The sequence below is a fragment of the Mytilus trossulus genome, chromosome 4, assembly GCF_036588685.1.
Source record: "Mytilus trossulus isolate FHL-02 chromosome 4, PNRI_Mtr1.1.1.hap1, whole genome shotgun sequence".
NCBI classification, from domain to species: domain Eukaryota; kingdom Metazoa; phylum Mollusca; class Bivalvia; order Mytilida; family Mytilidae; genus Mytilus; species Mytilus trossulus.
The window spans coordinates 14,058,091-14,083,717 of NC_086376.1; the positions used below are offsets into that span (position 1 = coordinate 14,058,091).

The window sequence follows — 25,627 nt, forward strand, 5'->3', positions numbered from 1 at the left end:
ATTTTAGTAACAAAATAGCTGATAAAAGAAACAATAAAAAAACACAACAGAAAATGCATGCGTCCGAATGTGTTTTTCTCTCTGCATTGACCCAGGATAAGTGTTTTAAAATAAATCATGACTTTCTTTCTTTTGTTGATTTTGTTACACAAAAATCTGCTAGGATTTCCCCCAAATACACAAAAAGTTACAACATCGTCATTCAATGACAGCAATTCATTTATCTTATACTGAACACTTCTATGATAACCTTTTTCCAGATTTGTTTTTTGCTGATCAAATGTTTAATGTTTGGGTTTTTTTCGATTTATAATAGTTTTGAAAATAATAAAATTTATGATTCAGCATAAATTCGGTTATTAGTGTAAGCAATGTGTGTCATTGACCGTGTTACTTTTTGTCTAATGTGGGTTATCACTTATCCGATTGATCACGCGCAGTATGACTGCGAATGCAATCTTTTCAATAGCTACATTCAACAATAGCAGACGTATATTTATTTTGAGGAATTTAAAAAACAGGAATTTGATTGTTTAGGTTTTTACTACTTCTTTTTCAACTCGGAACTCAGGTTGTATATCTAATATTAGTTTCCCGTATTAATAACGGGATGTTTTATTTAAATATGAATGTTTAAAAGCAAATTAAATTTCAATTAATTGATTATTTTACATGTTTTTATATTTTGTCTTATCCGGAGAGGTAGCGATCGGCGTCTTGTATCAGATTCTTTATGTTAATTAAGTAGATATCTGTATTTATTTTATTATTTTTATTTATTTCATTACCTTTGACTCCGATCTGCAAACAAATTCACTCCGGCGGTCACAGCTTATTATTTTTATGTTATTAATTTATTTATGTATCTACTTAATATTTAATTGTTCTTCGTGTTTATATCTGAGTTTATATCATCACTTAATTACTTAATATTATGAAGCATCGTTAAAGATTGTATTTTGATATACCGATGGTAATCTGTGACAGTGTCTGTCTTTATTACGAGCTTTAATACATTCAGACTCCATTATATGAAGTTACGATTATCATAAAAGTTGTGATTTGTCAAATGTATAATATTCTGGTACTTAATATGTGTATGCTGGCGTTATTACCTCGTGTGATCTATTTTTAGTGGCTTATCATTTGGTACATTTAATCAGCCTCCTGGCACGTGTAACATAGATAAGGTTGTTTTTGTTTTCGTATACTGACCGACATTTGCGTAAAGTAACCCAAATATTTGATTTACGACATTGAAAGGTTAATGTACTTGGTTATAGGCGTCAATGAACTTTTTGAGGTCGCTTTGTAATAAAAACTTTATTTATAGTATTATAAAAGTAATGTGGTTTGTTTGTTCAATTATATTCTTATAGTTTTAGTTAAGATGAACACTAGAGTTCAAAAGAAGAAGCGTAAATCCACAACCAAAACATCATCATTAGAAGCTGCTACACAAGAAGACACACCGCCTCCAATGGTGAATACAGTGCAAGATACAGATGATAATATCCCTTCTACCTCAGGAGCAGTAATGCACCCAGTTGTCACGAATCGACAAGGTAATGACGGTAATTTAATGTTCATGCAAACACCGTCCTTCTCGTCAAGCCTTGACGATGATATTACCTTACATGTTAATCAGAATTTACGACAAAAAATTCATAAGGGCGAGTATGTCGATTTGGCTCTTTTATTGCATAACTCAGTTATTGATCATGACAAACAAAATGTCACTTTTGAGCAAGGACAACTAGTTATAAATCCAGTTTCGCCCCAAACAAAGATTACAAACATCGAAACTTGGTCCGATGCCTTTCTAATTTTTATGAGTATATATTGTTCTGTGCATCCTCATAAATTCCAATAACTTGTAAAGTACATGTCTTCTGTCCGAAAAGGTGCTAAACGTCATGGGGGTATCGGTTGGAAATACTATGATGAACAGTACCGTTTGAAAAAAGCTCGAGAACCAAGTGGGTCGTGGGGTAAATTGGATTCGGAATACTGGATGTGGTATATGCAGTCCACATCGGTTCAACTCGAAGGCCAAGCCCCAAATCAAGCCTCAAATAGTCGTGCTTTATACACAAACCAAACAGCTACTACATCAAGATGTTACAGTTTTAATTTCGACGGTGTGTGTAACAAGCCTAATTGTATTTACAACCATTCTTGCTTGCGTTGTGGGCTGCATCATCCAATTATAAGTTGTTATAAGCAAAACCAGTTTCAAGGCCAAGTGTCAAATCAAACTAGGAATGAACCTAGATTCAATGGTCCAAGATTTACTAGACCAAGGTCTTATTTTCGTTCCCCACGACCAAATTACCAAAGACCAAATGGACGCTTTATGGGAGCTAGGCAGAACACCTATTAAATTTGCTTGTTTAGAAAAATACTTAAGATATTACCCTGACTCAAAAACTTCTTTATTGTTATTGGATGGTTTCAGGAATGGTTTTAGTCTTCAATATTCCGGTCCTCGTACTCCTTTTATTTCAAGAAATCTCAAATCAGCTGAAATGCTTAAGATAGAAACGCAGTCGAAATTAAATAAAGAAATTACTTTAGGTAGAATGTGTGGTCCTTTTATAAATAGGCCTATATCAACCTTGTGCACTTCACCAATTGGATTGGTTAATAAATCCGAAGGGAGTTTTCGGCTTATAATGCACTTGTCTTTTCCAAGCGGTTGTAGTGTCAATGACTTTGTGGATCCCAATGAAACATCTGTTAAATACACATCATTTGACGAAGTAATTGACATGGTGTCATCTCTTGGAAAAGGGGCCAGACTTGGGGTCCAGGACATAAAGTCCGCTTTTCGTCTTTTGCCTATTTCTCCAGGTGATTTCGATTTACTTGGAATATATTTTGATGGTAATTTTTATGTGGACAAATCCCTCCCATTTGGTTGCTCTATTGCTTGCGCCTTGTTTGAAAAATTCTCTACATTCTTGCATTGGTTGGTTGTTTCATCTGCTGGTAAGCATTCAGTCAAGCATTATTTAGATGATTTCATATTCGGCGGTTCTGCAAATTCGGAAGACTGCTTGGTTCTAATGAACACATTTACTGAGCTTTGTAATGAGTTGGGCGTGCCTATAGCTGAGGACAAGACAACACATCCTACAACAAGATTAACTTTTCTTGGCTTAGAAATAGACACAGTTGACATGGTCGTTCGTATTCCAGTGGCCAAGCTTATTAAATTACGTTCTCAACTTCATCCAATGACAATAAAGCGAAAGATTAGATTTAAGGATCTTGAGTCGCTAGTTGGGTTATTAGCTTTTTGTTCACGTGCGGTTCCATCCTCTAGAGCGTTTTTGCGGAGATTTTATGATGTTATTGCATCATTTAAGGTCAAAAAACCATTTTTCTCAATTAGAATAACCTCTGAAATTCGAGAGGACGTCTTGGTATGGTTAGAATTCTTAAAATCTTTCAATGGAGATTCTTATATTATTGGTCTAACTTGGACAGATAATGACATTTTGCAATTATATACTGACAGCGCAGGCAACGCTGAACTTGGTTGTGGATCTTACTTTAACGGGAAATGGGCACAGTTCAAATGGCCAGATTCGTGGGTCGGATTACACATTTTTCGGCTTCATATCTTGACTTACATCTAGAAATTGACAATGAGGGTCGGTTGAAGACAAAACTTTACGACAAAAGAGATGATTTCAGCTTTCCAATTGTGAACTTTCCATTTCTAAGTAGCAACATTCCAGCAGCACCTGCATACGGGGTATATATCTCCCAATTGATACGATATTCCCGTGCTTGCATTTCCTATCATGATTTTCTTGATAGAGGGTTACTGCTCACAAGGAAGCTATTAAACCAAGAGTTCCAAATGGTGAAGTTGAAATCATCCCTTCGTAAATTTTACGGACGCCATCACGAGTTGGTTGACCGTTATGGAATAACCGTTTCACAAATGATATCGGATATGTTCCTTACGTCGTAACTACAATCCCCTTCCCTTTCATGAATTTGACCTACCGAATTAGACTATTTACCGGATTTGTAATCACATAAGCAACACGACGGGTGCCGCATGTGGAGCAGGATCTGCTTACCCTTCCGGAGCACCTGAGATCACCCCTAGTTTTTGGTGGGGTTCGTGTTGTTTATTCTTTAGTTTTCTATGTTGTGTCATGTGTACTATTGTTTTTCTGTTTGTCTTTTTCATTTTTAGCCATGGCGTTGTCAGTTTGTTTTAGATTTACGAGTTTGACTGTCCCTTTGGTGTCTTTCGTCCCTCTTTTACAAGACATAACATTTTTGGAACTCATTCCTATACTTTTAGCACTTTGTATATGGGCTCCTCTTTTGAAAAACAGTAAGATTTTGTTTCGAACAGACAACATCACGTTGGTTGATATACTAAACAAGAGAACATCGAAATCAAAACGGGTAATGTCAATAATTCGACCATTCGTGTTGCGTTCCATGAATTACAACATTCAGTTTAAGGCAAAACATATTGTAGGTGCCAAAAATAACATAGCTGACGCTCTCTCTCGTTTTCAGTTAGAGAAGTTCAAAAGGTTAGCACCATTGGCGGAGGATACACCAGAAATAATCCCTCAGGAGTTCATAGACCTGATCTCCAAGGTGAAATTGACCGACTAATTGTATCAGTAGTTGCACCGAATACGTCGAAGGTTTATCAACAAGCGTTACGGTCATTTAAAGAATTTAGGACCTTGTTCCAATTTGAAGATCTTTGGCCTATTCCATTACATCACATAACTAACTATATTGCCTATATGTCATTCACTGGAACTGCGGCCTCAACTGTTAAATCATATATCTCTGGGTTGAGTTTTTTCAGTAAGATTAACAACTATACAGATTGCTTTAATACTTTTGTTGTCAGAAAGCTCCTCGAGGGAATGAAGCGTTCTCAAAATCGACCAAAGGACGTAAGGTTACCCATAACACTTGATTTATTGTTAAAAATTAATAACGTTCTACCTGCTGTTTGTCATAACGATTTTGAAACTAAACTCTTCCAAGCTTCGTTTTCCTTGGCCTTTTTTGGTTTCCTACGTGTTGGCGAACTAACCGCTGATCATAAACACGCCTCAACCCAATCCCATGCAATTGAATATAACGACATTAAAATAAATCTATCTAGTATTGAAATCCGCTTACGTTCATCTAAGACTGACCAGTGCTGTACTGGAACCACAATTGGTATTGATGTTAGGCCAGGTGATGTTTGTGCCGTTTTCGCTTTACGTAATTACTTAAAAGTAAGACCAAATGTTGCTGGTCAATTGTTTTGTCATTTTGATGGAACTCCTGTCACTAGATACCAATTTTCCGGAGTCCTTAAAAAGTCACTGAATGTTTTGGGTTTAAGTCAAGGAAAGTATAGTTCTCATTCATTCAGGATAGGTGCTGCCACAAGCGCTGCCATGAACGGATTATCTGATTCTGAAATTCAGGCTATGGGTAGGTGGAAGTCTGATGCATTTCGTTCATATATTCGAATACAACAATGTCTATAACTGTTAGATTTATTTTTAATTTTGTTTAATGAACTTGCAATCACTTTAGTGTGACTAACCGCTATTTAAGAATTGCAGGTTCACCAATTACAATTTGGATTGTTGGTTCCTCCTTAGTGAAAAATGCATTTGTTCAAGCTAGAAGAAGACCAGGTGGCATTAATCTTGGCCTAGATCACATTGGTGTTCGGCTGTGGTGGTTAGGTAAAAGCGGAATGCGGCTTAAGGATCTACTAAATAGGATCAAGCTGATGCTTAGATACAAAGAACCCCCGAACTATCTAGTTATACACATGGGGGAAATGACTTAGGAGAAATTAAGACAGGAGTGTTACGTAATAGACTAAAACATTATGTAAATAACATTACAGAACTTTTACTAAATACAACATTGGTATGGTCACAAATTTTACCAAGACTCACATCGCGTTATTCCGCTAATATTGATGCAATGGATAGATCCAGGCAGCGAATAAACAGCTTTCTAGCAAGTTATATCATTCGCCACGGGACATTACATACGATACCCAGATATATCTCCTAATTCTACATTTATATGTCAAGATGGTGTACATCTGACTGATATTGGTAATTACATTTTTATAAAGACAATTCAAGGCGCTTTAGAGGCTTTTCTTGTATACTCACCACACACTTTTCCCGAACGTAAATCATGAACTTTTAAGATATTCATTTGAAGTCAGTTTTTATTAGATATGTATAGCTCTTTTATATCTTATATAATTATTGTATTTGGCCCACATCTTTTACGCAGCTCTATCCGCTTGGAATGGCGGTTGACCCGTCAGTCATTTATGACTGCCTTGGTCAATTTGGCACATTTCGCTGCGTTTACTTTAGATCGTCATTTTGTCGCATATTTCAATTAGCATCCAAAACATTTGATATTGGGGGTCTCTGTATCCCAGGACCCACCACACAAAAAAAAATGAATGTCTGTATTCCAGGATTCATTTTATTTTATTTTATTGGAATGCCTCATTTATTGTAAATATTTAGTTATCTATCCAGTTAGTTATCTAGTTATCTTTTGTAGTCTGCCAATATGAAAGGTGACTACGTTCATTTAATTATCTATCTGTTTGCTATATATATATCTTAACTGTTTATCTAGTTATATGTGTTTATAATTTTGTAGTTTGTAATAAAGCTGTGGCCAAATACTGCCAAAACTGTGTTTCTGATATTTGCGCATCAATAATAATAAAATTTATGATTCAGCATAAATTCGGTTATTAGTGTAAGCAATGTGTGTCATTGACCGTGTTACTTTTTGTCTAATGTGGGTTATCACTTATCCGATTGATCACGCGCAGTATGACTGCGAATGCAATCTTTTCAATAGCTACATTCAACAATAGCAGACGTATATTTATTTTGAGGAATTTAAAAACCCACCCACCCACCGCTATATGTTTATAATTTATTGAAAATAATAAGCAAATAACTTTTCAGAGTCGATGGATGACTTCGGTCACGTTAAATACTTTGGTCTGCTGCTCTTTCTTGCAATTGAAACTTATGTCTATTTTATATAGACTAAGACGGCTTCATCAGGCGATGGAAAGCAAGTTAATGGAAAAGCTAACATTTGCCCTTTTGTGTCAGGTGAGCTAATCAAATAATAATCAAATGTGTGTTATACTATCATATGTGAAATTCTTCTTACTTTTTTTCACCAAATGCATTAATGGTTAAAACGAAATCTTTTAATCAGGAAACTAAGGACAAGTTCTCCAACACGACTTATTATGATAAAACTGATCAAATAGCATTGTTAATGAATGCAATACAAGTGTTTTCAATGGGTAGCTTAACGGTCAATAAGCTAAATATGCTTCAAAATATTGCATTTTTATTGTGTTATGATATGATTTAAAGGATATTTTCTCCACAATTTATTTTATTAAGCAAACGGACACATAATAGCATAACAACACAAAGACATGGTTACAAAGACACATAATGGTATCATGCATGGTTTAATAATCAAGCCATTTGAAAAAAAAAAGCATTCCTTACTAGTGAACTAAAGATATAAAAGGCAAACTCGAAAACAAACTGAAAATGCAATGGCAAAAGCAACAAATGACCATACGAAAAAAAACACGGAAAACAAAAGTTTAAGCGACACAAACTCCATTAAAACAGGTTTCGATCTCGGATGCACCGAAAGGGCAACATAAGGCACCTATCCTGCTGTCCATTTTAGTTTAGTATGGTGATAAGACTTTTTTTGACAGGTCACATTCGATGCACGGAGGGCGTTTTTGTTTGGTTTGACGATTGGAAAATATTCATTGTAATTTCAGATAAATTTATTCTATAACTATCACGCAACTGGTGTTGGCGTCCGTAATTTTTTTTCATGTATGATTTCAATTGGAATTCTGGAAGTCTTTGTGTAAAATCTACCTTATAAGCAGTAGCATTCAAGCAAAAAGTGACAGAAAACGTAAGTTCGGGATATCTTATCAACTGTGAGATATAAATTTTATATCTAAGCGCTGCTGGAATTTCGTTAAAAGAAATGGAATGATAACAAAATAAGGAAGCCGAAATCAGCTCTTACACAACTCGATGTACGTCAATAAATACATGTAGGGCAGATTTAATGGTAGCTGTTGTTGATAAGGCTTTTTGAGAAGTTTATAAGACCTCCCGCGTAATTACAGCATATATTTATGTTTTTCGTATAATTTGCAATAGCGCACTGTTGAACATTTGGTACTTCTCTGTTATCAGATAATATAATATTTTGTCTGGTTACTTATTATTCATTGTTAACAGGAAACATTTTAATATTAACGCTTTTTTATCACAAATACGAATGCACAAAACCACCAATCTTTACATGAAGTATCTAGTTTGTGTTATTGATATCCCAATTCCTCATAATTGCAATATTTGTTAATATATCGAGAACGAATATTGTTAAGTTTGCTGTCATGTATTGCATACGGATGCACAGGTGATGCGGCACCATTAATTCACATGTTTTTAATTACTGATACACTGAGCTACTAATTTAACAAAACATATTTATGTTAAGTTTTCTGTTGCTTATTCAGTGGAGAATGATTTTAGACACTGATTAGACGTCTAATATAATACATGAAAAAGGTATAGAATGAAACTATTGTTGTATTGAACTTTGAACAAATCAATATGGGACACTTTTTGTAGATTTGAGTCGCCACGATTAAAATCAAAAACAGAAAAACACAGTTTAGATTAACGAGTATTAACGTGTCTTTCCTGATAAAAACTGAGAAAACTCCATTTTTTGACATATCACGGCTTAAACTAGAAAATTGTAGCAGAACAGAAACTGACGGACAAAATTACCTTCAACCAATCAAGCCAATTTGCTACTGCATCATTATACCACACTCTATTTAATAATCTCTGTACACATGGATGTCCAACCACATCAATCATCCCATTATCAAAGGCACATTCTACTGGAGCAACACGAATTCCCCAAACTTTGTCTTCTGTATTCACCAAACTCATACAGTCCATTTCATTCTCTTCATACAATGAGTCCATCAGGAAAAGCGCTCGTTGTTCAAAAAGTCTGGAATTAATTGTTCATTCCTTTTGCTTATTTGAAATACAAATGTAAATAAAGATCGAATAACAAGGAACTGTGGTGAATCAGATAGATCTAGATTATAGAGGAATTTAGTTGGGATTTGTATGATAATAATACATCTCCTTGTACATGAAAAAGCTTTTGACTGTATGCGGATTTAAAATTGGACATAATCGTTGAAATCAAAAACTCAAGAGTTTGCATCAGGTCTCATGATTATCAAAATAATGGAGCATTGAACAAAATATTGACATATACATATTTAACGTACTTTTTGTTTTTATTTGGGATACATTAATTGCAAAAAGCAATTGATAATTATACTGAACGTATTTACAATTGTTTATGTCATTCTTAAGCTTTTTGACAATCAACAATCCAATTGAACTTGGTAGCAATGTGGCCTATTATACATCATGAATCTAATTGGAATTGAAGGTAAACTGTTGAACCCAATTTACATTTGTCGCATAGTTCATTATCAGCACTGTTATAACAAGTCAGGCGACCATATGGAGACAGGAATATTTCAAGGCAGTATATTAACGTGTTGCTTTATTTTTTTAGAGCACTTTGACGATAACACTGCTGGTTGACTATCTTTCCCGGAGTATATCATCACCACAGTATTCAGTACTTGATTTATTTAAAATGTATGATTTTAAAATTTGTAATTAAGAGCAAAATTAAGTTTCAACTCCATCAGACAAAGTTGTCCTTATGTGGGTTTGGTTTTTTTGGTTTTTTTGTTGGTCATATATATAACTCTTTTGGTTCTTAAACGTTCTCGGATTTAACATATTAGACTTAGAGCATTCCTGATGAAGGTAAATCAAGAGAAGCGCGTCGAAAGCAATAAATGATTTCTTTTCTTCTTTTTTTGTCTGTTTGTCAGGTAATTTTCTCGATCAGCCTGCCAACAATTTTGTTAGCTAAAGACACAAATGTAGATGTTGCTCAGACATAATTAAACGTTGAAACATCTATGCACTTAAAAAGCGCTAACATATAGTGCGTCGAAAAGCAGTTAAAACTGTTAGAGAACTATGAACGAGTCTGTTTAAAATTACCTTGAGTGTTTCAGTAGATCATTATTGAGTTTTAGATCTTTTGCAGCATTAACCTTTTCTGCCATTGTGTTCAATATGCTGCTTGACATTATTGCTGTTACTGCAAGAAATAATTATTGTTCGTGGATTAACCATAAATATGGAGGTAATTTATTGATGTTCATCAAATATTTTAAGTTTTCAGGTATATAATTAAGGTAACAGTACTGTGGTAAGCTGTCGTTTAAAGGTCTTAAATCCATTGCGAGAAAACAAATCTGGGTGTCATACTTTAATAGAGTGAAATACATCAACTATAACAGGAAAACAAAGGAACAACAGGAACCTTGGGTAAAACGAAACGAAACGCCAACATACATAGAAACGAGCTATTGGATAACAACTAGCATTTATGCTCTGGGTCAGTTTGCACTTGCCATTATTGCTGTTACTGTACGAGATAATTATTGATCGACGATTTACCATATATTTGTCATTCAGCATCCGTTTGATATTTGTTATATTTCTCTTTGTTATTTTATTGTTATGCATGGCTTTGTCAGTTTATTTACGACTTTTGAGTCTGCATGTCCCTCAGGTATATTTTGTCGAATATTTAATGTACTTCGTTTAACTGTATGTATTTGCAAATCGTCACGACTCGTTGAAAATTGGCCTTGTCATATTGAATACATTAAAAGAAGAATCACAACGAATGAATAACAACAAATATATCGAATTATATAACCATAATCAAGTTATACTTACGCAGTGGGTTTTCACACTTTGACCAAAAAATTGAAGCTAAGTTCTCCTTGTTTGCAAATATCGCCCAAGCTAACAGATCGTGATATGTGCCTTTTAATTAATAAGAAGTAGAACAGTTTTTTTATTTTGAAAAAGGTTTGCAATTTTTAAATGTAATGATCAAAATGAGTGGCCTAATAATACTAAGGTTCTCATAAGACAGCTACTAGGTTGATAAGTCTTATGAATTTGAACGCGCGTCTGGTGTATCGTATTACAAGCCAAGTACCTTTGATAACTATTTTCACCACTGAGTTGATGCCACTACAGATAGACGTTTCCTCTGCGGGGGAATCACGAGCCTTGTAGTCAGTGACGACATGAATATCAAACATGTGGTAATTTTCATAAATAAACTGTTGTCAAAAATATGAATTTTACCAGATTTATTTATCCCAGGTAGAGATTACTTTAGCAGTATTTAGCACAAATTTTTGGGAATATCCTCAATGCTCTTCAACTTTATACTATTTGGTCACCTTACTATCTTAATATGCGTGTCACTGCTGAGTCTTATGTAGACAAACGCGCGTCTGACATATCAAATCATAAGCCAAGTACCTTTGATAACTATCAACATTCAATGATTTTCTGTGAAAAGATAATATATGTTCATTTTTCTATTCGAGTTATAGTTCCTGATCAGAAAAGTACATCTGTATGCGTATAATTATAAAAATATATTAAAAGATTAAACTACCAGTTGTCGTCTCTTTACTGACACTACAACATGAGGGTACAACTGAACATCCTATCTTTGCCTGTTCAGAAATATCTAAAATGAAGATACGACATGATATGAATTTTCGCGACATGTACGCATGCTGAAACATTGAGTCAATTTACAAGACCTTTTATGTGCCATCACATAATGATTATACGTTTTATCTCATCACATAATGAGTATACGATTTATCTCATCACATAATGATTATACGTTTTATCTCCTCACATAATGAGTATACGTTTTATCTCATCACATAATGATTATACGTTTTATCTCATCACATAATGAGTATACGAGTTATCTCATCACATAATGATTATACGTTTTATCTCCTCACATAATGAGTATACGTTTTATCTCATCACATAATGATTATACGTTTTATCTTATCACATAATGAGTATACGATTTATCTCATCACATAATGATTATACGTTTTATCTCCTCACATAATGAGTATACGATTTATCTCATCACATAATGATTATACGTTTTATCTCCTCACATAATGAGTATACGTTTTATCTCATCACATAATGATTATACGTTTTATCTTATCACATAATGAGTATACGTTTTATCTCATCACATAATGAGTATACGTTTGAATCTCATCACATAATGAGCATACGTTTGAATCTCATCGCATAATGATTATACGTTGTATCTCATCACATAATGAGTATACGTTTGAATCTCATCGCATAATGATTATACGTTTTATCTCTCTACATATAATGTAAGTACGGTATACTTCATTAAACAAAACTTTCTCAAGAAGTGCATTTAAAATATTTGAATTAAACTAGATCTTTCATTTTTTTACTTTTAAATTAGCTGAGTTCAGTTTTTAGTGTCTGCCCACTTTTTTTTTGGTTTGCCTTTCTTGTCATAGTTTTATCTGTCACTGTAAAACCAAATATCACAGACATATTTTCATATTTATAACTATGTGGCGTAATTCAATTTTTGACCGATGAGTTTATTCGGTTGAAACCGTAAGCTATGAAATTATGACATGTGCGTCTTTTTATACGAATAATTACGGGAGAAATGTATTATTTCCTGCATCATGAATTACATTACAGTTCTGATTTTCGGATGAAGTAAAAGAGATAAACAAAGTCTTAAATGTCTTTAATGATCACCAACACAAGATCTACAAACAAATAAGCTGTTGAATCCTAATGACAGTTCTTGCCCTTTAAAGGCATTTTTTCCCAATTATTTTCCATATTTGCATACAATTTTAAAATCTGTAATAGATGAATAAAACATTTATTCAGCAAACATTATTTACCTTTCGGGTAATGAAGAAGTTTTTGACATATGTTACGCACGTTATGTAGTATATCATTCACATCTCGACTACTGCAACTACACGAATTTGTATCAATCTTTGTTCCGTTACATGTATATGTGCATGTCTGTTTCTTGTCGTCCTTTTTCTTAATACAGGTGCACCATATTCCTTTACAACATTTTTTAGACACTCCCTTGAAAAGGAAATCAACATATTATGTTCATCTTTATACAACAGTACAAATGAATTAGTAATGTATACGTTTTACTTTATAATCTATGACAACCAAACTTGGTTTATTATCTCGAGAGATTATCCTTTTAACACTTGAAAAATGGTGAACTTTCACTATTAAATCATAAGTTTGATTAAAAAAAACCTTTAAGTCATCCAACAGTTATAATAATTATATATATAAACAGTTTATCATGACTGTAAATCTACAAAAGAATCGTAACAGAATAAGAAACGTTTGCCGAGTATAATTTCACTTATTCGTGAATGGTCTGGTAACGGATTGTGAAAATCATTAGATACAAATCAATTGCAAAATTTGTAGAAATATATATTGTATTATTAAAGCCTCGGTCACACCTTATACCCTCGGTCACACCTTATAGCCTCGGCCACACCTTACCGGATTGCTCAAACGGACGCCTAACGTATAACTTTTTTTCAATCCGTTCATGTCCGTTAGACGTCCGTTCTTATTCGTTAGGCGTCCGTCCATATCCGTTAGGCGTCCTTTCGTTTTATCCGTTGACGTCCGTTCTGTCCGGTGGAAATTTTTAGGCATGTTCCAAACTTTCAACGGACGTCCAACGGATAAAATGCCCGTTACACGTTCGTTAGGCGTCCGTTTTGTACGGTACTCGTCCGTTTTGTTTTCGTTATGTATTCGTTACGTGTCCGTTATACATCCGTTGGATGTCTGGAAGATAAATTCACCAACGGACTTCTATCGGACGTTTAACGGATAAAACGGATGTTGATCGGATGAGAAACGGACTTCTACTGGACGTATAACGGATAAAACGGATGATGAACGGATCTGAAACGGATAAATGCCAAGTATTGGTATGGCGGGTTGCTTAAGGTTCATGATTTTTTTATTATTCACAATCGATTTTAGAGTATAGGCACGTCTTCACAATCAAGCAGTTCTTATTCATGTCAGTCACTGCCCTTTGGTGGAAATTTGAGGAACAAACCAATACCAGTAACACAGAAACATTTTGAATATTTATGCGATTTACATGTATTATTATTGTCGCCTTTGAATTTTCCATATATATTATTCATTCGTTTTATCCGGTACGCTTCCGTTAGGTGTTCGTTTTGAGCGTTACTCGTCCGTTGGATGTACGTTCGACATCCGTAATGTCCGTTTCTCGTACATTGCATATTCGGTGTGTGTCCGTTATGCATCCGTTACACGTCCGTTTTGTCGTTGTTCTCCTCTTATATTTAATGCGTTTCGTTCGGTTTTGGTTTGTTGCCCCGATTTTGTTTTTTGTCCATGGATTTATGAGTTTTGAACAGCGGAATAATACTGTTGCCTTTATTTATTTGGTCAGTACATCAATGTACTCCCAACGGATAACATTTTTTCAACGGACAACTTTTATTTTCATCCGTTAGACGTCCGTTCGTGCTATCCGGTAAGGTGTGACCGAGGCTTAACAGGCAGAGAAAAAAACATATCTGTCAAATAAACTCAATTTTTCCGAATATTCTGCGCTAAGGAATGAAAAACAAATACAATACAGTGTTGTTTTTTTAAAGACAATAGGCGACACATAACTTTATTGAGAAAAACAGTTTGAAATATACGTTGGTTACACTCTGATACATGTAAATCGTGATCTTTTTGAAATTGAATATTTTGTTCATATAGTCCATTAAGTGGACTTTTGCCTTTAACAGGTTTATATTAAGTTTTTATTCTAAAAGCAATCATTAAATAAAACTTTTTATAACGAACCTGAAAGCAATTCACGACTGGACAAGATTGTATAATTTTTTGCTAATCGTTGAATGCCGTATGATGAAATATCATATGATAAGGGCTTACATCTTGTCATTTGGTGGATAGTTATCTGTTAAGCAATCGAACATTATCGTCGTGATCTTAATATCTTTTATAATTATTTATGATTAATGGGTTTTTTACCATGTATAGACGTACTTAAATTTGATTAATCCTTTTAAACTACACTATCAAAATAACAAAAAAATACAGCAACACTTTATATATAAGTAGCATGTGTTTCCATGTTCACTCACAGCGGAAAATGTGTCTCAAATTTTGAGATTATATTTAAAACAAAAACTCAGTGTTTACCGTAATTTGTACACCGATAATCAGTTTGACGTATATTTCTAGATAATAAAAGAACCCCAAAATCACTCCGTAAATATTTCCGTAAAAAAATATTGTGATATTTTTTGTGAATATATCTGAAAATACTTTTTGTGAAGTAGCAAAGACTATTTGTTCCAGACAATATGAGTATTTGGGTCGTACGCGTACGGTCCGGACCGTATACGTATACTCGTATGGTCCGACCATACGCGTACGGTCGGACCGTATGAGTTTACGCGTATGGTCCAGTACATGTTATTGGATCTTATGGGTTAAATCTCAACATGCTAAACAAAAATTTATCAAAATCTTTTTTTTGTAGTTTTACAAATTGTTATTATTACAATTAGGTAGATGGAGAAAATGAACAAACAAACAATTGAAATTAAATATTTGTTTAACTGTATATCTGAATCCTAATTTGGTACTCTCGCCGAATGTAACATTTGCTACCACAAGTAACGGTATATTTTTACATTTACATGACTGAAGTTCATGCATGTTCCGGTCTTCGCATTTAATTTTTTTGTAAAATTGCTAAATATTCTAAAATAATTGACCTCCCAAATTATGTTTACTTCCAATATCTTCAATTACAGTGATCCTAATTCAATCAATGCACTGGTCGACATGATAAATACAAGAGATTAACACATTTAATTTTTTAAATAGTTAAAATATAAAGTTTTTATTTCAATTACAATTGAGCTTTTTTATATTAATTTGAGAGTTAAGTTATGTTGATCTGTTATATGCATTTATATATAGTAAACTTGACCAACTTCTTAATATTAGTCAGATCGTACGCGTACGGTCCGACCGTATGAGTATTTTGAAAAAGTACACATACGGTCCAGACCATACGCGTACGGTCCAAATACTCATACGGTCTGGAACATAACAACTATTTAATAGTTTAATGTGTTTACATAATTAAACCAATATATTTGATTAGTTAATTTTATTGGATATTATCCCTGGGTATTCCGTGGTAATTTAACAGAGAAACTTGATGATCTGCTGTACACCAAGTTTAATTGTTAAACAGCAATATGTGCAATAAAAAATCAATTAGAGTGTTAATAAAAAATACATAAATCTATACGTGGAACGAAAGAAATGGGTCATGTTAAAAATAAAAAAGACAAGGTTTTGTGAATTTAGGTGTGCAAACTTAAGAGTAAGGATGAAGATACTTTTCTGTTCATTTGATACAAAAGAAGACACTTACTGCACTTTCTACATATTAAACGGTTTATTACGATTATGTTTATTTATGAAATACATCGAAAGTCAATTTGTTCAAGTTATTCTGCCGGAAAAATAGATACTTTAACTTTACTTATTGTAAAAGAAAATGATTATTCTAAGATAATCTCGAGTAGGTGTGTTATTTGCTGTCAACGTGCACAGTTGTTGTTTGAAAAGCCAATTTGATTTTTTTTTAATATGGCAGCAGAGGCATATCCTCCTGTCACACAAATGTGGATACGTAAAAAAAAAGCATTTTAGAAATAATATGCCTCCGCAGCGCTATTCTGGATTGACCTTTATCAGGAATGCTCAAAGTCGAATATTTCAAAGGTTAAGATGTACAAAAATACGAATATTTTGTAAACTTTACTACAATTAAATTGTGCTAGATTGAATATGGGGAGACATTTGATTGATTAACTTCCCATGATGGTTCTTTTCTAATATGCAATGAAATGTTAAGTGAAATTTTTCTATAGTACTGGACAGAATAAAACTTTTCTCATGCCAAGTATTTCGTTATTTGAATCAAAGATAAATAATCCCTGGCATAGATTACCATAGCCGTATTTGGCATAACTTTTTGAAATTTTGGATTATCAATGCTCTTCAACTTTGTACTTGTTTGGCTTTATAAATATTTTGATATGAGCGCAACTGATGAGTCTTATGTAGACGAAACGCGCGTCGTCTGGCGTACTAAATTATAATCCTGGTACCTTTGATAACTATTTCTGCACATTTTCTTTTAAAGTTAAAATGTAACAAAGACTATAGGGGGAAATCAATGGTGGTATGACACCTGAATAATTCGACTCATTGAATCCGTATTGATGTGAACTTCAAGTTAACCCCTAAGCTTGAGATTGATAACAAGTGAATTGTGTGTGTAAAGTTATTCAAAGGAAGAGAATGTCAACATTTAAAGTGAAACAAAGGTACACTATTTGATCATGATTGACTGATTCGATCCACAAAGAAATCATTCTTATACATGTAAAAGCGATGATAAACATTCATTTTTCATATATAATATGAAATTAATTAGACCTAGAAAAATCCAACAGCACGAATATGCTTAATCAAGTATATTTATATGAATGTTTACCACGCTTTTATATAGATATGGTCATTAGATGACTTTAGAGGTCAACTCGATAGTTTATTAGATGGCGTCTAGAATAAAATACACACGAAACGAAGCTACGAATTTTAATGTCCTTGCCGTCCACATTGGTTTTTTTTAGACTTTTAATAGTTTGGATGAATGTTTTACATTGTTATAAATCAAATATTAAATTTTTATTAAAATCGGTGAACATGAATTTGACAGCTAGTGTCCTTTCAACAAAATTCTACATTTGTAGAAGCTAATTATCAATGGAACAAATCAATATGATAGCAGACACCACAGATATTAAATATATTTTATATTTAAATAGCCTTTGTCTTTCAATCATATTCTGCAATGTTCCAAACTATTACAGCTATATCTATCAAATATATAATATACCTTCTGTTTATTGTGTATAACTATTGTACATAAAAGTGTGTATAACTCATTATTTTGTATATGTGCAAATAAAAGGAAATTCGTTATAGAACAAAAGAAAAACTGCTGAATTTATACGATTAAATGCAGTTAAATTTACGTTTTGATAACAGTCTTTTTTTGTATTTAAATAGATATTCGTAAAGTGTGATTTTTTTTTTCTTCATTTCATGAATAATTAGATTATAGTTTTATTGTAATAATGGTGTTTTTTGTATTAGAATAGTGATTCAATTTTAAATAAATGTTAATCTGAAAATGATCGCGCTGATTTAAACAGCTCTTTACGAACTTACCATAATTTCATCAAGTCATTTTCGTTTATGTAATGCATTTACCGTCTGCATTATATTCAGTACTGTTCCACAAATTTGAGTACAGTCAATTGTGTTCACTTCAGTGTATTTTAGAACTCAGTACTATGTATTTACTTGTAAAACCAAGAACATATTGAATTATCTATGAAAGCTACGGTTTCCCACTACATGGTACTTAATTGACTTGAAACATGAAAACAACACGTCAAATACTTGATTGGAGTGAAGTCCAGAATTGAAGAATTATGATCAAACTTACAGAAAAAGAGATATAATTATGTACCGCAGTATGACAGGTATCATAAAAACTGTAATAAATTGGCAGACGTATAAAACTTGTTAGCTAATAACATAAACAAGACAATATTAAAAATGTATGAATTCGACAAAACAACAGTAGGGGCATTATGTACACAATATAATGATTTAAAAGACAAAGAACAAATGAAATAACAGAAAATTAAGGCGCAATACGATTAACCAAAACTGTAAAATATAATTTAAAGGCTTACAAAATGTATGGCATGAATCCTTTTGCAGTCTTTTGCATCACATCCTTCACATTTTAAAGTCTGAAAAAAACATGAAAAACATCCAGTACATTATTCAAAATTTATTATGATAATTGTGCTATTTTGCATGTTTCTTTTTTTCAAGAAAAATCAATCTGATAATTGTCAGTATATAGTCATTTTCATAATAGTGTGTGTTATCTATCTGCTTTAAGTAAATGCTCTATAGCGCCGGTTCTAGTTTTATCAATATTGTTTCCTGCGTGTATATTTGACTGTATAATTGACGTTATATCACAACACTTTGTTGGCAGTAATAAACACACACCGTTTGACAGGAACATGCAATTTTGGTTTTTTTTATCCTAAAATTATGCGCATTACTCGCACGTTTACCATTTACCTTGCGAACATAGACCATATTATTCATGATTGCTACTTCCCATTCGTTTGATAAGTGTGAACGTTTGATTTTGCCATTTGATAAAGGGTCGACATCCGTTTAGGATTTTCTTTGGAGTTCGGTAATTTTGTTCTTTTCTTTTGTTATAACCTAACACATTCAAGAGGAAAATATTCAAAGGTATACAGCGCAGTTAATATACAAGCATATGAAAGGTCAAAATTAATTGATGTCAATGATTATGGAAATCTCTAATTAAAAATCAGATAGTTCAAACAGCTAGTATAATACTTGTGAAAAAGAGATACAGATACTTAAGGTACTGTACATTCAAACTCGCAAGCCAAAAAAAATAATTCAAAACGCCATGGTAAAAAAAGAAAATAAGAAAATACACTAACAACTGTATATACACATCATATAAAACTAAAGTCTGACAAACAAGGCCACCACCAAAAACCAAGGTGATCTCAGTTGCTCCAAAAAAATAAGCAGATTAGTATAGTTCGGGGACACAAACTACTAAACACAAGTTATGAGGGTTATGTAGGTTACATGTCCCGTATCTCATATATTCATACAGTCATTTTTGAATTGTTATGACAATAATTTAAAAGTCAAAATCATTGTAAAGTTTCTTTAACGATTATCATTTAATGGGATAACACTTTCCTATTATGAATGTATATAATCGATAATCGTAAAATTCGTTCTCATGGACGCAGAAAAAAATCCAATCAAAGAAAAATTCCGACCAACCATACAAATATTTCGGACCGAAGTTCTATTTCATAAAAACAATGGCAGACATTATCTGTTAACCAAGCTCTGTTGTGTACCTATAAATAAATTAAATTAAATTTTAGAGGATTTCAACACAATTTCATATTACAGGCCTATGCATGAAATCGTTCAAATTATAATGGCATATTGTTATCTAAACTGTTTTCCAAAATTGATCGCCCTGAAGATCATACAAATCATTTTATTAAAATAAAGTATGTCAATAAAGGTTTTGATTTTGTAAATATTGCCGGTATTTTTAACGACCATTCTGTAAAAGAACAAATTCCTGGATATTTTGATAATACTGAACTCCTTCTTATTTGTTATATTTACAAAAAATCTACCCGGAAATATGCGTTTAATTATAACCAATTGTGTAAAGATGTAAATATCATTGAAAATACACCTATGTCATGTACTTGTAGTAATTCCGAATACACTTAAGGCCCAATTTGCCATGTCATAACAGGAGACCTTAACATCGTTCGCGACCGAGAGTTAAAATCATTCCTTAGTAAAGCGCAAAGGACCTAAATATCTTCCTTTGTCAATTATTTATTGGAATGAGTGTCGTAATATCATCCACGACTCACTCCGTACCCACTGTTTAAAATGGGTAAAACGGGAAAAAGCTGACAAAATTTCTTTGGATTCTTTTTTTAATTCAGTAATGAAGAGTTGCTTTTCGAAAACAACATTTTAAAGAACATTTTACTACACCCATAAAAACCCTATTTCGCGTATCAAACATAAACTTAAAGAATTAGCCATGGACTTTGTTTTAGTTTTGGCTGATAAAGCGGTTTATAATATCATTATTTTTTACGAAAATTTTAAATTGAGGTTCTGCAAAAGGAAATCACGAATTCACCAACTTCCAACTGACTTCATTTTTAGAAAAAAAAATGGAACAAACACAAACTGTAAGCTACTTCTTTACAAGCAGAAACAAATACAATGAAAGTCCCAACTATGTACTGGCTTCCGAAGCTACACAAAATAAACCTTACAAATATAGATTTATTTCATCTTCAAGCCACTGTTCCACTACTTAACTGTCTATTCTACTTACTAGTACATTTGGTACAATAATAAAACTTGACAATAAATTCTTCAAATAAGGCCTTTGAAAATAGAGGAATTAATTACTTTTGGAGTGTCAAAAACTCGTTGGAAGTACTTGAAAAATTACATGCATATATTGGTGATTTTAAATCTGTTCAAAGTTATGATTTTTCTACCCTTTATACCTCTTTTCCTCATATTCTTATTAAGAAAAAAATCACATCCCTAATTAACTGGGCATTTAAAATGTCAGAATGCGGGTGCATATGTTCAAACTCTTTTATGTCATTTTTTAGTAGCAATTAACAAAAGAACTGTGTCAATTAGATATGCTTTGAAATCATATATACGATTGAAATTTTACTTGATAACATCTTTGTTCGCATTGGCGATTCCGTATATCGTCAAGTTATGGAATTCAAATGGGTCTAAATGTGCACCACTTATTGCGGACCTGTTTTTTGTGTTGTTATGAGTAACAATTTATGACTAAAATTAGCAAAGACCCATCGAAACAACATTTGATACAAAAATTTAAGAATATATTTAGATATTTGGATGATATATTGGTTCTCAATAATGACGACTTCAGTATGTATACAGAAGAAATATATTCAGTTGAACTTACTTTAAATAAAGCTAATACTAACAATGACCACTTTCCTTTCCTCGATCTTGATATATATATATCATTAACGGGAAGCTTAATACAAAATTATGATAAAAAAGATGATTTTTCATTTCCTATCGTTCATCATCCATTTTTAGAAGGTGACGTTTATATATCTCAACTTGTACGATATGTTCGTGTATGTAACAACGTGTTGTATTTTAGCGAGAGAAATTTATATATTACTGAAAAATTATTACACAAGGCTTTCTATATCACAAACTATAGTCAAAACATTTACTAAATTTTATCATCAGTATAAGGAAATAATTCGTAAATATAACTGAACATGTAGACATCTTATACGTTCAAGTATTTCACATCCAATCTTTTATGGCAATATTCTATACAAAGCACAAAAATGTCAGTATTCACCTCAAAAACTTATAAAACCTTTAAACAGACTTATTATGAAAGGATTTAGTTACGATACTGTTGTCGGGTCATTAAAGGTTGCATTTTTTGGCTTTAATATTGATTCACTTAAAGGGTCTTTGCATAGGAACTAAACACATTTATTTTAAAAAAAACAGTTGTTGGCATGCATGACACGGGTTATGTTCTTCTCATATATTTTATAATATAATGATACTAGACCCCTAACGGGAGAGATTGTGACTGATATTCATATGATGAAGACATAATCTTTCAATCAGTTTAATTGAGGTCTGGAGCTGGCATGTCAGTTAACTGCTAGTAGTCTGTTGTTATTTATGTTTTATCGTAATTTTATTTATTTCCTTTTGTTACAAGTTCTGACATCGGACTCGGACTTCTCTTGAACTGAATTTTAATGTGCGTATTGTTATGCGTTTACTTTTCTACATTGGCTAGATGTTTAGGGGGAGGGTTGAGATCTCATAAACATGCCTCCCCCCATTTGCGATTTTGCGCCTCTCCAAAGCCTCTGGCCTCTGTCTTGTAATTGAAGTTTCATGTGTATTATTCGTCAATTTCCAGTACCAGTATACATAGTTTTTAATGGACCAGCTGAAGGGCGCCTACGTGTGCGGGAGTTTCTCGCCACATTGAAGACCTATTGGTGACCTTCAGCTGTTGTCTGCTCTATGGTCGGGTTGTTGTCGCTTTGACGCATTCATTATTTTCTTTCTCAATTTTATATGAAATACCTGATACTTAAAAAAAAAATTAAAAAAATACAGCACTATAGTATGTCAATGAAACAGCAGTCTACTTTAAACAGTAAAATATATAAAGGTCAACATTCAGTCGTACTCCATTCACAAATGTGAACATAAAATTAGAATCTCAGGCTCTATAATGACGCGGCTTTTTAAAATAAAACGCAAAGCAAATCAACGTTCATTATATACCTGAGGTGTTCCCTACTTAGAACATGAACCTATGGCGAGGTTAAACTTTTTTTCTACATTCTCTATTTTTCCACGTTCTACTTTAAACCTGGGTCAACTACTTTCTTTATCACACCAGTAAAAAAAATGTACAAAAAAGAGCAATTATTAGAAACACAGGAATAAGGGAAAACACTTAACTCTTAACTTTATGCTTAAAAGATCAAAACAGTAGTATAAGCCTGAGATAATTGTTAAAAAATATTTAAACGCTTTCTAAAAGAAATGATAATGATAATATTAAGATAAACTAATACGTGTGCGGGAATTTCTCGCTACATTGAAGACCTGTTGGTGACCTTCTGATGTAGTTATTTTCTACGGTCGGGTTGTTGTCTCTTTGACACATTTCCCATTTCCATTCTCAATTTTAATGTGTCCTTGCAATAAGCCTAATTATATTGCTTATACAATTATTAAACTGTAAGAAGATAAAAGAGGATGTAGTATGAGTGCCTATTAGACAATTCTCCTTTTGAGTCATAATATTAAAATGTAAACCATAATACGTTAAAATACAGTTTCCAACACAGAGTCTTTGCTCACTCAATACAGCAAGCTATAAAAGGTCCCAAAAGGATTACTGTAAAGCAATTCAAATGGGAAACCAACTGTCTAATCTGTATACAAACGAGAAACTATAAAAGACTACTGAACACCAGGTTCCTGACTAACGACAGATGCAATAAATTGCAGCGGGTTTAAACGTTTGGTCCTCAATGCTCTTCAACTTCGTACTTTATGTGGCCTTTTAAACTTTTTTTGGATTCGAGAGTCACTGGTAAGTATTTTGTAGACGAAACGCGCGTCTGACGTATATACAAAATTAATTCCTGGTATCTATGATGAGTTTATTTACAACCACTGGGTCGATGCCACTGCTTGTGGAGATTTATTTCCCAGAGGGTATCACAAGCCCAGTAGTCAACACTTTTTGTGCTTACACGAATTGTCATTGATATGGTTATATTTATAAATTAACTGTTTACAATTTTTTTTTTTTTTGTAATAATGAGGCCTTTCTACCTCAGGCATAGATCATCTTAGCTGTATTTGCATGATAACTCAATCAAAAGACATATTAACATAAGTGAACATATTAAACTCAACGCACGAATTTGGTATATGACACAATGTAAATACAGAATCAATAAAATAAGGAATCAGATGTTAAACAATTTCAGATGGTCAACCACAACCTTGAACAAAATGTCACGATATGGAATTATGTACACAGGTAAATGAAAATAATTTTGTTGCAAGGTATACTTCTTCTTGTCTCCGTATGAGTCTCCTTTAATTAGAAGCATCACCGTGAGTTATGGCGTGTAAAGGAGGACATTTGTATCGGTACAGATTAATGTGAACATTTGCCTACCCAATTCCCAGGCCGTGACGGGTCTTATTACCAGTATACAGTATAAATAGAGAACGGAAATGTTTAAAAGAAAATTAAATGATTTTTTTGTTTACAGTACGAGAACAGATGTGAAAATTTATAGTCATATCAAAGACTGGTATTGCCTTTTAATCATCAAAGAAAAAGATTACCCACTTTTGATTCAGGGCGGTTAAATTATTTATATGCGTTTGCAAAAATAAAAAGTTTATTATCAAAATTCGATTGGTTGGATCCGTTTACATTACCTATATTTTTTATTTAATAAAAATCCTAAATAAAAAATTACTTTTTTACAAATTATTAAACGAATTGGGGTATAATGATATTCCTTCATTTACAATGTATGTCTTTCTTCAATTAAACCACGTTAATTAGTCCAATTCATGATACTAATTGTTTATATTACCTCAGCAAACAGTCGGCTTATACCATTCCAATCAAACATTACTCCACGTTGAATAAGTGTGGATACATAGTCTACTCTATTGGCAATGATTGCCTCCAACAAGAATAATCTAAATTCCTATTTGGTAGAAAACACAGATTAGCTTTTTAATGTTTTTTTCAGGTTTTTTGGAATTATGTGTTGACCGTGTGTCTTTCCCTGCGCAAACAAAACTTTTTATTACTTTTTGCGACCAAATTCCTCAAATGAAAGTTTCTTGGACGATAATTGTATTGTAGGTATACCATATTCATTTCATGTCAAAATCAATACTTTCAATACAACAATATTTGCTTTAAATAATGAACAGTTATTTCAAATTATAATGGAATATGTTATTTGCATCAAATTTTAAACAGCTTAGATATCTTAATGAATGATATTATCTAGAAGCAAACAAATCATCCTAATTTCAGGTTTATAATGTTATATTTATAAAAT

At 32.8% G+C, this 25,627-nt stretch overlaps 2 protein-coding genes across 4 annotated transcripts in view; one reads left to right on the forward strand and one right to left on the reverse strand.

The window, feature by feature from the left end:
* Positions 1-25,627, reverse strand: part of LOC134716436 (transient receptor potential cation channel subfamily M member 2-like) — a 67,195-nt gene that overhangs the window by 1,529 nt on the left and 40,039 nt on the right. The window contains exons 11-17 of the mRNA XM_063579433.1: positions 25,148-25,264; positions 19,043-19,102; positions 13,040-13,235; positions 11,713-11,787; positions 10,974-11,063; positions 10,227-10,326; positions 8,907-9,138 (exon numbers count right to left, since the gene is read on the reverse strand). Of these exons, the coding sequence (XP_063435503.1) occupies positions 8,907-9,138; positions 10,227-10,326; positions 10,974-11,063; positions 11,713-11,787; positions 13,040-13,235; positions 19,043-19,102; positions 25,148-25,264 (870 nt within the window). The remainder of the gene's footprint in view (positions 1-8,906; positions 9,139-10,226; positions 10,327-10,973; positions 11,064-11,712; positions 11,788-13,039; positions 13,236-19,042; positions 19,103-25,147; positions 25,265-25,627) is intronic.
* LOC134714737 (uncharacterized) lies at positions 350-6,438 on the forward strand. 3 transcript variants are annotated; one of them, XM_063576245.1, is made up of 3 exons: positions 350-571; positions 1,380-1,565; positions 4,552-5,582. In XM_063576245.1, exons 2-3 carry the CDS (start codon positions 1,391-1,393, stop codon positions 5,535-5,537), a joined length of 1,161 nt encoding a protein of 386 aa, XP_063432315.1. In that variant the 5' UTR covers positions 350-571; positions 1,380-1,390; the 3' UTR covers positions 5,538-5,582. The 3 variants fall into 3 exon arrangements, 2 of the variants coding, with proteins under 2 accessions (XP_063432315.1, XP_063432314.1); XR_010106569.1 differs by lacking the exons at positions 350-571; positions 4,552-5,582 and adding an exon at positions 5,608-6,438 and having other exon boundaries at positions 578-1,565; XM_063576244.1 differs by lacking the exon at positions 350-571 and having other exon boundaries at positions 578-1,565.

Bases quoted from the DNA above. Each gene is read 5' to 3' on its own strand.
- LOC134714737 (XM_063576245.1), top strand. From the start codon at position 1,391: ATGAACACTAGAGTTCAAAAGAAGAAGCGTAAATCCACAACCAAAACA. The intron at 1,566-4,551 runs GTAATGACGGTA...TCTCGTTTTCAG, and splicing joins AGTTGTCACGAATCGACAAG to TTAGAGAAGTTCAAAAGGTT.